This window comes from Mercenaria mercenaria, chromosome 14 (assembly GCF_021730395.1).
Source record: "Mercenaria mercenaria strain notata chromosome 14, MADL_Memer_1, whole genome shotgun sequence".
Classification (NCBI taxonomy): Eukaryota; Metazoa; Mollusca; class Bivalvia; order Venerida; family Veneridae; genus Mercenaria; species Mercenaria mercenaria.
This window is the reverse complement of record NC_069374.1, coordinates 22,247,624-22,264,577: the sequence shown is the minus strand read 5'-3', so window position 1 is coordinate 22,264,577 and position 16,954 is coordinate 22,247,624. Positions and strand designations below refer to the sequence as shown.

Below are 16,954 nucleotides of genomic sequence, written 5' to 3'. Positions count from 1 at the left end.
AACCAAAATCGGGACGCGGACGCCGATGCCGACGCCGACGCATGGGCGAGTGCAATAGCTCACTATTCTATGAATAGTCGAGCTAAAAAGGCTATAAAGTTGAGTTTGGAGACCAGTCTCAAAATTCTTATGTATGATTGGTTGTTTCCAAGCACAAATTTGAAATTGACCAATGGCAAGGCTGCTTTCTCAAACTGGTCTCCAAACTCAATTCTATTAGAACCCTTGGCCATGATACTATCTCTTTTGTTCAGTTGTCATTGTTTTTCTGTAACATATCCAGGTATGAGTTATCATGAAAAACTATATATTTAGCATACTCTATGAACAGACATGAAATAGCTGAATGAACATTTTTAAGTTGTAAGACATTTAATTAATCTAAACTACTTTATTTTAATATTCATGTTCCTGCTTTACTTTTACATCCATGTTTTTTTTTTTTCAAAACAAACTGTCAATGACCTGGATCTGAATTCATAAACGTTTTAAGTTTGAATAAAACCTACACTCAGTATCGAACTTAAATAAATTAGAATAAACTAAAAGCAAAACAAAACTAGGGCTGCTTTTGAGAAAAGCGCACGTCTCCCACAACTGCAATTCCCAATCAAACTTTCCTTGCTTTGATTATCAAAAACAATGTTTCAAGGACCATAATTCCAAAAGGCCTAGGCTGATTTGGCTAGTTATCGAACTTGGCCATGGACTTATGGTCAAACACAATTTGTTCAAGTTTGGTGGAGATTGGATGAGAACTGTTTGACTTAGAGTGCGGACAAGATTTGTGACCAACTACAGAGGGACAGACTGACACACAGACGGTGACACACAGACAGGAGTAAATCAGTATGTCTCCCATACCACTGTGTGATGGGAGACATAACTAAACCAATCACTAAAACTAAGAAATCAACTTTTCAAATCATCAGAATTAAAGTATGAAAATAACATTTCAAAAAGAAACTAGGAAATTAAAAGAATCCCAACTATGAAATCAACATTTTAAACAATGAAGTCAGTATTTAAAAAATACTAAGTTAACACATCAAGCCGAAATAGTGTTCACTTTTCAATAACAAAAACACTAATTTTACCTTACCTTAAAAGACTGTTAATGGAAAATAATACAAAACTTAAAGCACATTCACAGTTAAGGTGGAAATTTTATTATCACCTCATTATAAAATCAGTAAAATAGGTGAGGGACTGCATCTATCCATAAAATTAAAACACACTGAAAAGAAAATCCTTTTATTTTTACAATATGAACAGAGCTCTGAAAATTTGCCGGTCTGGCGGTTTTGGACCGATTTTTGACTTTTCAGACTGATTTGTGAAACCAAAAAACTGAGAATGTTTGACAGAGACTATGTGTCGAGTAAATCACTTTGACGCTTTGTATTTTACAAAAAGCTGTCAAAAAATGAGCAAACACCACAAAGTACTTGCTGTGTATATAAAACCGAAGTCACATGCATTGGCTTTTAGACTAGTTAGGTGAAAACACAGTGTGAAGAAAACAATGCCTTGGCAATCTTATCCTTGAAAATATTTTCATGGAAAAACATTGAATTTTAAACAAAGTAACGATCACATATAACACTGAATGACTTTTCATTGTATGGTAACTCACAGTGACCCATAAATCATTTTTAATGTATGACATTACTAATTTCTTTACTCTATCATGTTTTATAAATACATGTATAGTTTATGGTAATCAGTGATAGGGGTAGCGCATATGTTGTGATTTGTTTTGGACCAACTAAGTTTTCAAAATTTCCAGAGCCCTGAATATGAAATAATCTAAACATACAATGTATATCCCAGCAAAACCTTCACATTTTAATCAATCATACCACAACAAATTTTAGCCTTGAAACAAATTTTGAATATTCAACGTTCTTAGATCCAAGGCCACTTTAGAAAATTCCAGGATTTTAAAGGTTTTGAGACAATTCCAATTTTACTTGAAATCTGCAAGAAAGTCAATACATATGAGCTGCACCATGAGAAAACATTTGCGACCAGCATCCGTGCAGTCTGGTCAGGATCCATGCTGTTCTCTAATGGTTTCTCTAATTGCAATAGGCTTTGAAAGCGAACAGCATGGATCCTGACCAGACTGCACTGATGTGCAGGCTGGTCTGGATCCATGCTGGTCGCAAACACTTTGTTGGTTTTCTCATGGAGCGGCTCATATATTGTACTATTGTGATATCATTTAATGTCCTGGTTACAGAATTTCAAGGGTTGGCCAAAATCTCATGTTGAAGATAACAATTTTTGAAGATAAAATGAATGATAGTTTAGTTTGTTCATTTTTCGCGGAAGTCAATGAATTAAAACAACAACGAAATCCACAAAAATTAGTCCACGATGAATATAAATGAGCTCACAGTATCAAGTCATAGAACAGTTACATTACCTTTCTTTTTTCTCTCTCTTCTACACTCTGTAGTTTGGTAAGCAGTCTCTGGTTTTCTTTCAACAGTTCGTCCTTGACTATACTGACAGAACTATAGTCACTGTGCCTGGTATCTAGCTGGGTGTGGGCCTGCTTTAACTGACTTTCCAGTCTTTGAATCGTTACTTTCAGTTCACTTATCTCTGTCTCACACTGAAAACAGATAATCAATCTTGTTTAATCCCATTTACTGTAGTTTATATCAATTGTAAAGAATGTTCTCCCAATATATGTTTACTGTATATGATGACTACTTCCTACATTTCAGGCCAAAACATCTGCCTCAGACACCACAACAAAGGTCTGCTCTTGCGGGGATTCAAACCTGCATCTTCCTAGATCACATTCTAACACTTTAAGCCTAGTTCACTGTGCCTCCTTTTAATACATTGTGTATGTCATTCAGCAGATCAAAGACTTTAACTATTAAAGGTGTCAACATGTTTTGAATTTCTTTTGAATGAAACAACCACAAGCAGGTCCTTTCAAAATAATTATAATGTTATGATTCAACCTAATGTTTTCCTTTACCCATCAGAATTGAATATTTCTTATGCCATTCACAGCACTACAGTTAGACAAAACAGATCCCTTATTTTCACAAAGATACTGAGGATTTATCTATGAGCACATTATATTGGTTATATGATTTTAATACCAATTGTACATTACAATACTGTGAAATCATTTAATTTCGTGGGCATGAAATGTTGGGGTTTTGGTCAAAACAGCAATTTCGTTGGGATATGAATTCGTGGATTTCAACTTTTGAACACTAAATGAAATTGAATTTTACTTGTTCGTTGTGATTGAATTTCGTGGATTTACTCAACCACAAAAATTAATCCCCCACGAATATTAATGATTTCACAGTAATGCTATCAGAACTGTGACAAGTCATTAAGCACTTGACGTGTTTAGAAGTGACAGAATGATACAGTAAAGCCTGGTTTCAAAGTTTTTAGACTAGTCTAAAGCCTCTAGTGCTTGAATGTTGTTTCAAAGTATATTCTTAAAACTGACAAGCCTGCATTATGGCTCCATTTTATATCCTTTGAGCCAAGGGTCACAGATTTGACCTTCTGCAAGGGCAAAATGCTCCTTCACACACTAATCCAATATCCTAGTGTCACTTGTCCTCCATTTTATTACATGACCAAAAGACCTTTCATCATGCAGAGAGAAAGTAAATGAGCCACACCATGAGAAAACCAACATAGTGGCTTTGCGACCAGCATGGATCCAGACCAGTCTGCGCATCTGCAATAGGCTTTGAAAGCGAACAGCATGGATCCTGACCAGACTGCGTGGATGCGCAGGCTGGTCTGGATTCATGCTGGTCGCAAAGCCTCTATGTTGGTTTTCTCATGGCACAGCTCAAATCAAATACAGTAATGAACATTTTAAGCCTTTAAGATTTTCATCTGAAAGAAACACTAAAGTTTAAACCCAAAATATCTGATACAATAAAGAGAGATTATAGTCAGCAAGCAGGCCCATTTACCTGACTATATTTTGAAGCCAGTGCTTCTGAAATCTGTTTATACTTTGTCACGTCCAGATCAGATTTCCGCAGACTTTCCAACTCGAGACTTGTTTGTTCTACCAGGGTCTGCAGACGTCCGTTCTCGTAGGCAAGTTTGTTCTTCTGATCCATCATCTCTTTTAGTGTGTTCTCCACATGTTTTTGTGCTTGCTATATAAACATAGAATGAAAACTTCGAATCAGAATAATCCTTGCATAACTGAATGTACACAAAGAAAGTTTTAGGCTCTAGTTGTAACAAATTTTAACAGTCTTAGAATAAATATAACACAGGTATACTTTACCAGAATATATCATAATATACTGATATTATAACCTCTCATCCCCAACTTTTATAATTTGCTATTACAATAAAAGAATATAAATACACATTAATTAATGCAAAAGCAAGAGAAATGTAATCAAGTTGCGATTATGTATTAAAATGACAAAACAATATATTCAGAAATGAATAAAAAATATAACAATTGACAATTAACATCAACAAATAGATAATTTCATGTTCCTCCTTTCTTAGAATGGAAATGAGCTTTAATAACAGTAAACTTTAATAACAGTAAACTAAACATGCATTCTTTGAACCCCGAAAAACCAACACGTTTTCTTGATTATATGAATCAGCATACTACACAGACCTTACATGGATAAAATGACCTGCATGCACTCAAAATAGCTTTTGATATTATATTTCATTACATAAAAGCAATCTTCAGTACTTCACTTCCTTTGCTCATATGAAAAGAAAACTTCTTCCTGTTATTATTAGTATAGCCTTGCTCATTTAAACCTTCCAATTCGTTGACAATTGTTATGTGATTTACACCAAAATAAGACAGTTTCTCAGTAGATGAATTAAGAAGTTATTGGTCTATAAACTAGAGCTGCTTTTGAGAAAAGTGCATGTCTCCCACAACTGCCTAATCATCTGAATAGTAGTATATGAGTCACCCTAACTGCCTTATAAGACTTTCAGTGCTTCGATTATCAAAAACAAGTTTCAAGGGCCATAATTCCAAAGTGCCTTGGCCTATTTGACTTAAGTTATCAGACCTGGCCAAGGACTTATTAACAAACATATATTTTTCAAGTTTGGTGAAGATCGGATGAGCCATGTTCGACTTAAGTGTGGACAATATTTTTGATAGACACACACACAAAACACAGACAGGAGTAAATCAATATGTCTTTCACACCACTGTGTGGTGAGAGACATAATAAACTTCTAAGCAGATGAATTTTGAAGTTACTGATCTTTAAATAAACTTCTCCTGCCACTGAATTCGAAAGTTAGAGATCTTCAAAGTTCTCAGTAGATTTTGATCTATAAATAAACTTTTCAGCAGATAAATTTGGAAGATTTTGATCTATTAATAAAATTTTCAGTAGATGGCTTTTTATCATTATGAACTTGCAAATGTTGATCTACAGATAAACTCAATATTATCTTTGGTATGGGATCAGGTTGCATATCTTATATATTCACTGTTTAAGCACATGCACTATTTCCGACTTGGAAAGTATACATATATACAGCCTTTCAGACAGATTTATCTCTCCTGAATATAGTGATCAAGTATGTATTACTGATACCAAGGAACAACATCACTTGAAAAAGTACCATCTTTTAAGTAAGTCTGACTTCATGTAGCTTGAAGACAAGACCGTAGAAAAGAGCTACATACATCTAAAGTTCATGATGATCATGCATTTGCAGTTTTATTAGAGTCCTTCAGAATATGTGAAAGAAAGAAAGATTTCACTCTAAAATGTTTGGCCATGATGAACCAATACCGACCAAATAACAGTATGGAGAGCTTTGTTTGTGGAGGTGTAATAAAATACCTTAAGTTAAAGTAAATATCTTATAAGAAAGTTTATTCCACCATTAAAGTGGGTGTTTTTTCTAATAGAGTGGAAAGAACTCATGCAATTCCTCATAATGCATATTCATACTTTCTTCCAATGCCTATTCCTTTTTTGCTCCATTATAACTTACCGTAGACTGCAAGATTCCTTCTGTACCAGCAGAACAAGGTGAAATCAATTAACAAATTTTCAAAATTGTCCAACATGGTACCTTTTCATGTGATGTTGCTCAATATTACACTGTTACACAGAAGGTTACATTACGTTACAATCTCCTATACCTGGTAACAGAGTTGTCCACAAAGATCTGTTACTTTTTCAATCTTTTAATACAGAAAATTATATTTCACATAATAATCTAGTAGAAAAGTCTATGGAAGTCCAATTAGTGTTAAGAACTAATAACTGCAGTGTGCCTACAAACTTGCTTCTTGAACTGGTGTCTTACAAGACATTTTTCAATAATTATATACAAGTCAAAGCTGAATATGATGTAAAAATACAGATGATAATAATTGTGATGCAGACAGTTATGATGATGTTGATGATGATGATGATGATGATGATGACTCTACAGAAAATTAAACAGATAATGACAGTGAAGCTATATGAAGAATGTAACATTTATACTGATGACAATTACAATGAAAATGATGATGATGATGATAATGATGATAATGATGGAACTGCAACATGGAAGTGATGATGATGGCAAATCATGATCATGAAGTTTATGTTGATAATGATGACATCTCCAAATTGTAAATGATGAAAATGATGGTGCTGATTACGCTTAACATCACGCTAATGAATTTGATGTATGCTCCACTAACACAAATCCCCCTGTAATTAGTATATGTATTATATTACACAAATCTATACATTTCACTACTATATATATATATTGTTAATGACACGCTGTATGATTAATGAAAAACACAAATTGGTCATTATCAAACACTATATTTGAAACATATCATCACTGACCAGAAAATTTCTTCTAAAAACCCTTTGTTACTTCCCACAGATAAACAAATAAATGGACATTCTTTACAGTAACCCCTAAGTCTAAGATGTTAAATGACATTGGTTAATGAAACAATCTTAGAGGACCAAACATTAGGACTCCAGACCTATAATATACTGACCTCATTCTCAAGCTATGAGAAAAATGGAAAGATGCTATGAGAAAATGATTATGAAATACAACATGAAATGGCTACCAGTGATAAACTAAACTGTCAAGATCACAAGTACATCTTATCAGGATAAGTCTAATCAAACTGAAGATTCAAAGCCTATAGAGAAGTGATGATAATCTTAAAAAATTTAGTGACACTATTATGTTCATCACATAATCAGGTACTGCAGATTTTTTTGAAAATTTTTCATGACTTTTATTTCTTACTTTAATATTCTTTGTATGTATTTGTCAGGTATATCTGCAATACCAAAAATTTGCTACTGCACACCATTTTATCATTACTTGTTACAAAAATATATGCCAAAGTTTTCAGTTCATGAATGAGTGAGATCACCAATATTCGAAAACCTTAAACTTGCAAAAAATTCCCTATTTACAGTTCATTAGAAGTATATCTTGTTTAAACAAAAAGCAACTTCTGTCAGCTTCCAAAACATGCAGTCTATAAACGGCATAACAGTTCTGTTCTATGTATTCAACTTCATAACAAAGCTTCAATGGGATCTCGCAACAGACCAAGAACTATGATATGAAAACTGCAAAGTAATATTCAAATTTTATTTAGCTTGAGAGGCACCCCTTCAAATTATTGTCAAAATTTCCAAATTCATAACAAAGTACTTTCAACTGTAAGTAACTGTATGTGAAATTTATGAAGATTTATTGACCATAGAAAAAATGATAAAGCCTGGGTGGCATAACCAGAGATTGATATTAACTTTTCCAGGTTGATAAATTTTCACAGAACATAAAACATGTAGAAGGTAACAATTATTTTAATATTAATTCCAACAACTGGAAGTTTATTTGTAAAAAAAAATATCAATTATCATTTGAACAGGTTGATAATATTTTCAAGGCCTAGCTTAAACTGTGAATAATCTCACATTTTTATGACATCACAATATTATGACATTACATCACTGCTAAATTAGTGAAAATTTGACATATAAATCCAGAGGCTACCTTTCTCATGCCAGACTTTATTTATTAATAAGTTAAATGAATTTAAAAACTTCTTTCCAGGTTTTACAGTTTTCATATCAATTACTTTTATCAAAACCTGAGATACATATTTTGCACCATGCTTTATACAGAAAAGCACTCATACCATGTGAACTGTTAATCTAGCCTAAAGGTAAAAATAAAATCCACGTCTTAGTATTGTTAAGTAACTGTCTGGTAGACTTTCCAAACCTTAGATCATTTAGTGAAGGCACTATCTATAGTGAGAATGATGTTTCTCTTACTTTAAGGAATATCTATTCTTCTTTCATAGTTTTAATTTGATGTTAAAATTATGACTTTACATTTTGTGGGCTGAAAGGTTAAACAAGTATGCCCACGGGCAGAATGTTGAGTCCGCCAACTGTCAAGGGTGACCTTGACCTTAGACCTAGGGACCTGGTTCTTGTGCAAAACACTCTGTCTCATAATGGTGAATATTCATGCCAAGTTACATCAAAATCTCACCATGCATGAAGAAGAAATGCTCCTTGACATGTGACCTCCAACTGTGACCTTGACTTTTGAGATAGGAAAATGGAACTTGCTCATGACACTCCTTCTCAATGAGGTAAACATTCATGCCAAATATAAACAAGATTGGTCCATGCATGTCAAAGCTATGGTCCGGACAAAATCAGACGGACGCACGGACATACACTGACCCGCCAAAAGTGACGACTAAGTCAAGCTCACTACAAGCAGGTTCAACAAAAATGAACTCTATATGAGCCGCGCCATGGGAAAACCAACATAGTGGGTGTGCGACCAGCATGGATCCAGACCAGCCTGCGCATCCGCGCAGTCTGGTCAGGATCCATGCTGTTCGCTAACAGTTTCTCCAATTCCAATAGCCTTTAAAAGTGAACAGCATGGAGCCTGACCAGACTGCGCGGATGCGCAGGCTGGTCTGGATCCATGCTGGTCACACACCCACTATGTTGGTTTTCCCATGGCACGGCTCATATATGTTTAACAATAAAATAACTGTAACTGGAAAAGGAAAACATGTAGTTTTGAAAACTGGGAACAAAAACATGAAATACATTAACTGAAACACACCAAGTAGTTTTTGATGGAAATAACTGAAACAAATCTTATAAAAGCTAGGATAAAACACTGTTTGCTTGCAACATATGAGCCGTGCCATGGGAAAACCAACATAGTGGCTTTGCGACCAGCATGGATCCAGACCAGCCTGCGCATCCGCGCAGTCTGGTCAGGATCCATGCTGTTTGCTAACAGTTTCTCCAATTCCAATAGGCTTTAAAAGCGAACAGCATGGAGCCTGACCAGACTGCGCGGATGCGCAGGCTGGTCTGGATCAATGCTGGTCGCAAAGCCACTATGTTGGTTTTCTCATGGCACGGCTCATATATTTTTCAATAAAATCTTAAAGGAGCTTCTTTGAAAGTATAGAATGCAACAAAGCAAAATAACATCAGATTTGGTTTCATCAAGAGGTAATGAAAAATACATCACCACTTATGGGCCTTTGCACCGGCTTTAGTGAAATTCTATTACACTGGTATTAAAAGGACCGAAGTCTGAAGTCGTTGTCTCTATGTATTATCAAAATTGCTATGAACTAGTAAAGAGGTAAGAGACATCAATATTTGTGAAAATTTGCATGAACAAGTAAGCAAAACAGTATCTTATACCCATCTTCATGTACCTGATACATATATAGTGCATGCTAAATGAGTCACAATAAATCGTATTAGTTATTAATTTTTATTACTGCAGATAGAAAAAATAAAGATGAAAGCAATGCTTAGCTGAACTTCAAATAATCAATAAACAAAAAAGTTCAACTTTAGGCATTTCTGTCTCTTATGTTTCTCACGAAATGTACTTTCTGCCTCAAAATCCTCCACTTGAAGTGAACTTAGCCAAAACCACAGATCTACCTTATTTAAAAAGATGGTTTAAATATGCTCAAATACCTAAAACCTACATTACATAAACAGAATAGTGTACAGCAAAGCTTAAGATCATAAAAGAAAAGTTATTTTTCTGTTAGTAAAAAAAAAAAATATAGCTGCACTACATTAAAATTAGATATATGGCTGCATTATGCTACTGAAAACGGCTGCATAATTTCAATGTTATGTAAATATTACACGTACCTGCTGTTCTTCAAACCCGGACACACGTTCAAGCAGATGAGCATTCTCATGTTCCAGTTTTCTCCGAGCCCTCGAGTGACTGTCAAGGTCTAACTGTTGCTGCTGAACTTGCTTCTGTAATTTTGTTCTCTCTTCAACCATTGTATCAACTGTTTGATTAACCTGGAACACATAAAATTTTATTACATAAAAATAAAGCATCAATGGTTTGATAAACATGGAACAGATAATAATTTTCATTTAAAATCAAACATCAACAGTTGAAATAAACAAGTATACCAACAAGAGCTGTCGGAGGACAGCAACGCTCGACTATTCAACAGCCTTGTCAATTGAATGAATACAAAAGTGGAATGGAACCTTCACAGTGCTTATCAGCTCATAAAGTGAACAAGTGCGTGAAGTTTCAATCCTTTCCCATAAGTGGATACTGAAATACAAGCTTACATACAAAAACTTAACCAAAAACTGCTAAGTCGAAAAAGGGGCATAATTTTTTAAAAAAGCAAAGTAGAGTTATGGGACCTACACAGTGCATGTCAGATCATGCCAGTGAACAAGTGTTTTAAGTTTCAATCCATTCCCATTAGTGGGTACTGAGATACCAGCTTACATACAAAGCCTTAACCAAGAATTTCTAAGTCGAAAAAGGGGCATAATTTTGTAAAAAAGCAAAATACAGTTATGAAACCTGTGCAATGTAGGTCAGGCTATCACAGTGAATAAGTGTGTGAAGTTTCAATCCATTCCCACAAGTGGTTACTGAGATACCAGCTTACATACAAAACCTTAACCAAGAATTTCTAAGTCGAAAAAGGGGCATAATTTTGTAGAAAAGCAAAATAGAGTTATGGAACCTGTGCAACGTAGGTCAGTTTATCACAGTGAATAAGTGTGTGAAGTTTCAATCCATTCCCACAAGTGGTTACTGAGAAACCAGCTTACATACAAAACCTTAACCAAGAATTTCTAAGTTGAAAAAGGGGCATAATTTTGTAAAAAAGCAAAATAGAGTAATGGAACCTGTGCAATGTAGGTCAGTTTATCACAGTGAATAAGTGTGTGAAGTTTCAATCCATTCCCACAAGTGGTTACTGAGATACCAGCTTACATACAAAACCTTAACCAAGAATTTCTAAGTCAAAAAAGGGGCATAATTTTGTAAAAAAGCAAAATAGAGTTATGGAACCTGTGCAATGTAGGTCAGTTTATCACAGTGAATAAGTGTGTGAAGTTTCAATACATTCCCACAAGCGGTCACTGAGATACCAGCTTACATACAAAACCTTAACCAAATCGGGACGCCGACGCATGGGTGAGTCCAATAGCTCTACTATTCTTTGAATAGTCGAGCTAAAAAGTCATTTTTTTAAGCTTCACTTGAAAAAAAGTTTTCTGTTGAAATATATATTGTGTATTTTACAGTTAATATTTCTGGTCAGGTTCTCCATGAAAAAAACACTACATATTTCATAATTTTCTGTGATTTACAAGAATATGGGGAATATTGGGACAGATTTTATCTTGTTAAATTTATTGATACATAACATCATTCTTACATTCTATGCCAATGATAACAAATAAGCTTTAGAATCAGAACATAATAATATGTACAAACTCGTATATTAATAGTACTTCAATCTAAAAACACTGAAGCGAAGAACTCCACCTTCATTAAACTTTTATTCCCCTAAAATTAACTGAGAATATCTGACAGAGAAAGATCTGTCAAAGACAGCTTAACTTCACTGCTGTAGGTACCATTACAAATAGGACTGTCAATGAAAGAGTGAAAACTTATTCAGGCAGTTTGAAGTCTGTGCATTTAACAGATAGTCTGATTTGTACAGTTAAATTTAATCTAATACGGAGATGATATTTGAAATATTTGTGTGAACACATTCTGAAAGCTCTATAAAGATACAGTAACAGTTCAAGTGCATTAACCTTTACCCTGCTATATTTGTAAAATGGACAGGTCCTTTATTCAATTTGGGTAGTACCACTAATTTTTAAAGGGGTGATCTCTGAAGAGTTACTAACTAAACAGCAAACAGTGCAGACCATGATCAGCCTGCACAGATGTGCAGGTTGATGTTTGTCTGCACTTGTTGCAAAGGCAGAATCACCTGCTGCCAGCTGACTAAAGGTTAAGAAGAAAGTCCTCAGATACAATTAAATTCCAAATGACAGAATTTTGTATTCCAAATTCCAAAATAATAAAATTCTATCAACTTTACTTTTATAATACAAAGGGAATTTGAAGTTCTTTCATTGAATTTTAAAATACACAACGTATTTTTTACATCATAAACTTTCAATCTGAAATGATGGCGGGAAAAACCTTATTTGCAACTCAAGGCATTATTTCAAACACCTGGCTAGAACTATTGACCTGGCACCTGGCTAGAACTATTGACCTGGCACCTGGCTAGAACTATTGACCTGGCACCTGGCTAGAACTATTGACCTACCACACGCTTAACAGACAGACTCTCGCATGAAGGAATTCTAAAGCTGAGTCGGGTTTCATATCGACAGTGATGGGGAGCAAGTGATTCAATGTCAGAACCTTACTTATTAGCATTTAAAGTCCCTAAGGGAATATGAAAGGATTCAACGGACTTCACCTCTTCCAACAATGCTTCTTTGTCTTTAAGAGCTTTGTCCCTGTCTTTCTGCAATGTCTGTAACTGTTCTCGTAGTGACTGTAATTCCTTCTCTAGACCGTCTGCTGTCTTAGTAAACTCTTCATCTTTACTCGACATCTTAGTTCTCAGTTTCGATACCTCTTCCTCAGACCTTTTCCTGTAATTGTAAAAATCAGACATATTTTTATTTATTTAGTATATATATTTTAAGGTTTTAGTTGGGAACAATAATTTTTTTTATTATTATCAATATTGAAAGTTGATAGTAAGAGTTACTTCAAAAATTTTGTTAGTACTGCAACACTTACTTTAAAGTCATCAATCAATGTGAAATAAATAAGGCTGATATATGTAATGGTCTCAATAGTGCAAGTCTAAAATCTTATATTTATATTTTCAACTTCAACTGGCACTTTTGGACCTGGAAAACCACTTAATTCAATCAAGTACATCTAAACTCTTGCTGTATTTGAGTTTACTATCATTCCTGTTCTACTATATCTCAATGCACAACATTAACCCTCCATCCTGCTAAATTTCTAAAATGGACTGGTCCATCATTCAATTTGGGCTGCATTACTTATTGTTTAAAGGGGTGTTCAATGAAAAATTACTGATTGAACAGCAACCAGTGCAGACCATGATGAGCCTGCACAGACCTACAGGCTGATCTTGGTCTGCACTGGTCACAAAGGCAAAATCACTTGCTGCCAGCAGACTAAGGGTTAATGCATGGTATGTGCACACCTTATGGTATCAAATTTAGAAAATTTCTTATTTCAACAAAATTAAAAGTCCAAATTGATAACATGCTTGTAAAAACTTATTAAAGCTTGTATATATCTATAAGAAGGAAGTTGTATAATGAATCTTTAAAAAAAATTAGCAGGCTCTTTATAGCTACCTATATGATTTGTGACACAAACATAGACATATGTTGAAATCTAAACTTTTTGTCAGTCTTTAGGAATCTTACAGTTTTTTCCTGAGATCCAGATTGTTCTCTGTAATTTCTGCCACACTATCTTTCAATCTCACTGCTTCTTCTTCAACCACCTCTTTATCTGCTGTTTTCCTACGCTCATTCTGTAATGGATGTTAAATGTTTATTTGAATATCTTGCATGTCTAATCTTAAAATACTGACTAAATATTTGATATCCAGTATTTTTACATGCAGGCCTGGGTATCAGTCGAAAACCAAAAGCCTGATATCAGGACCAGTCCTCAAAAATTCCAGACCTGTGCATGGCAATTTACTGCGAGGAAACAAGAGGACCATGATGGTCCTGAATTGCTCACCTCTTCCCACATGACCCAGTTTTGAGTATGATGTCGTTTTTTCTATTATTTGACATAGTGACCTAATTTTTGAGCTCATGTGACCCAGTTTTAAACTTAACCTAGATATTATCAAGATAAAAATTCTGACCAATTTTCATGAAGATCCATTGAAAAATATGGTCCCTAGAGAATTCACAAGGATTTTCTATTATTTGACCTATTGACCTAGTTTTCGAAGGTACGTGACCCTGTTTTGAACTTTATCTAGATATCATCAAGGTGAACATTCTCACTAATTTTCATGAAGATCTCATGAAAAATATGGCCTCTAAAGAGGTCAAAAGGTTTCTCTATTTTTATACCTACTGGCCTAGTTTTTGACCGCACGTGACCCAGTTTCGAAACTGACCTAGATATCATCAAGGTGAACCTTAAAATTAATTTTCATGAAGATCCATTGAAAAATATGGCCTCTAGAGAGGTCAAAAGATTTTAATAATTTTAGACCTACTGACCTAGTTTTTGACCGCAGTTGACCCAGTTTCAAACTTGACCTAGATATCATCAAGATGAACATTCAGACCAACTTTCATACAGATCCCATGAAAAGTATGGACTCTAGAGAGGTCACAAGGTGTTTTTATTATTTGACCTACTGACCTAGTTTTTTAAGGCACGTGACCCAGTTCAAACCTGTCCTAGATATCATCAAGGTGAACATTCTGACCAATTTTTATGGAGATCCATTCACAAATATGGCCTCTAGAGAGGTCACAAGGTTTTCCTATTATTTGACCTACTGACCTAGTTTTTGAAGGCACATGACCCACTTTCGAACTTGACCTAGATATCATCAAGATGGACATTCAGACCAACTTTCATACAGATCCCATGAAAATATAGCCTCTAGAGAGGTCACAAGGTTTTTTCTATTATTTGACCTACTGACCTAGTTTTTGAAGGCATGTGACCCACTTTCGAATCTGACCTAGGTATCATCAAGGTGAACATTCTGACCAATTTTCATGAAGATCTCATGAAATATATGGCCTCTAGAGAGGTCACAAGGTTTTTCTATTTTTAGACCTACTGACCTAGTTTTTGATAGCATGTGACCCAGTTTCGAACTTCACCTAGATATCATCAAGATGAACATTCAGACCAACTTTCACACAGATCCCATGAAAAATTTGGCCTGTAGAGAGGTCACAAAGTTTTTCTATTATTTGACCTACTGACTAGTTTTTGATGGCACGTGACCAGTTTCACTTGACCTAGATATCTCAGTGAACTTTGACCAAATTTCATGAGATCTGTGAAATATGGCTCTAAGAGTCACAAGTTTTTCTTTTTAGACCTATGACCTATTTTTGAAGCACGTGACCCATTCGAACTTGACTAGATATCATCAAGGAATATTCTGACCAATTCATAAGACTTGAATATGGCCTCTACAGAGGTCACAAGGTTTTTCTATTTTTATACCTACTGACCTAGTTTTTGACGGCACGTGACCCAGTTTCGAACTTGACCTAGATATCATCAAGATGAACATTCTGACCAACTTTCATAAAGATCCCATGAAAAATGTGACCTCTAGAGTGGTGACAAGCAAAAGTTTATGGACGCATGGACGCACGCACTCACGGACGACGGACACTGCGCGATCACAAAAGCTCACCTTGTCACTTTGTGACAGGTGAGCTAAAAAAACGCAGAATAGTTCTAGAGCTACTAAAAATCATAAAATCAATAAATTTAGTCATTAAATGCAAACTAAGAATGCCTCTGAAAAAAACAAACAAGAGGACCATGATGGTCCTGAATCGCTCACCTCTTCCCACATGACCCAGTTTTGGGTATGATGTCGTTTTTTCTATTATTTGACATAGTGACCTAGTTTTTGAGCTCATGTGACCCAGTTTTGAACTTCACCTAGATATTATCAAGATGAAAATTCTGACCAATTTTCATGAAGATCCATTGAAAAATATGGTCTCTAGAGAGGTCACAAGGTTTTTCTATTATTTGACCTATTGACCTAGTTTTCGAAGGTACGTAACCCTGTTTTGAACTTTACCTAGATATCATCAAGGTGAACATTCTCACTAATTTTCATGAAGATCTCATGAAAAATATGGCCTCTAGAGAGGTCACAAGGTTTTTCTATTTTTATACCTACTGGTCTAATTTCTGACCGCAAGTGACCCAGTTTCGAAACTGACCTAGATATCATCAAGGTGAACATTCAGATCAATTTTCATGAAGATCCATTGAAAAATATGGCCTCTAGAGAGGTCAAAAGATTTTAATAATTTTAGACCTACTGACCTAGTTTTTGACCGCAGTTGACCCAGTTTCAAACTTGACCTAGATATCATCAAGATGAACATTCAGACCAACTTTCACACAGATCCAATGAAAAGTTTGGCCTCTAGAGAGGTCACAAGGTTTTTTTTATTATTTGACCTACTGACCTAGTCTTTTATGGCACGTGACCCAGTTTCAAACTTGACCTAGGTATCATCAAGGTGAACATTCTGACCAATTTTTATGGAGATCCATTCACAAGTATGGCCTCTAGAGAGGTCACAAGGTTTTTCTACTTTTAGACCTACTGACCTAGTTTTTAACCGCACATGACCCTGTTTCGAACTTGACCTAGATATCATCAAGATGAAAAATATGGCCTTAAGAGAGGTCAGAAGGTTTTTCTATTATTTGACCTACTGACCTAGTTTTTGAAGGCATGTGATCCACTTTAGAACTTGACCTAGATATCATCAAGATGAACATTCAG

At 35.0% G+C, this 16,954-nt stretch overlaps 1 protein-coding gene across 10 annotated transcripts in view; it reads right to left on the bottom strand.

The window, feature by feature from the left end:
• The window catches only part of LOC123526554 (coiled-coil domain-containing protein 150-like), a 60,747-nt gene that overhangs the window by 15,375 nt on the left and 28,418 nt on the right, over positions 1-16,954 (bottom strand). For 6 of the 10 annotated variants that reach the window (XM_045305753.2, XM_053523043.1, XM_053523038.1 and 3 more), the window contains 6 exons: positions 13,848-13,957; positions 12,851-13,028; positions 10,221-10,382; positions 6,164-6,205; positions 3,975-4,166; positions 2,432-2,623 (listed from right to left, as the gene is read on the bottom strand). In XM_045305753.2, the coding sequence (XP_045161688.2) occupies positions 2,432-2,623; positions 3,975-4,166; positions 6,164-6,205; positions 10,221-10,382; positions 12,851-13,028; positions 13,848-13,957 (876 nt within the window). Of the gene's footprint in view, positions 1-2,431; positions 2,624-3,974; positions 4,167-6,163; positions 6,206-8,197; positions 8,219-9,766; positions 9,788-10,220; positions 10,383-12,850; positions 13,029-13,847; positions 13,958-16,954 lie in introns of all 10 variants that reach the window. The other 4 variants (XM_053523044.1, XM_053523047.1, XM_053523042.1 and 1 more) reach the window with 3 other exon arrangements.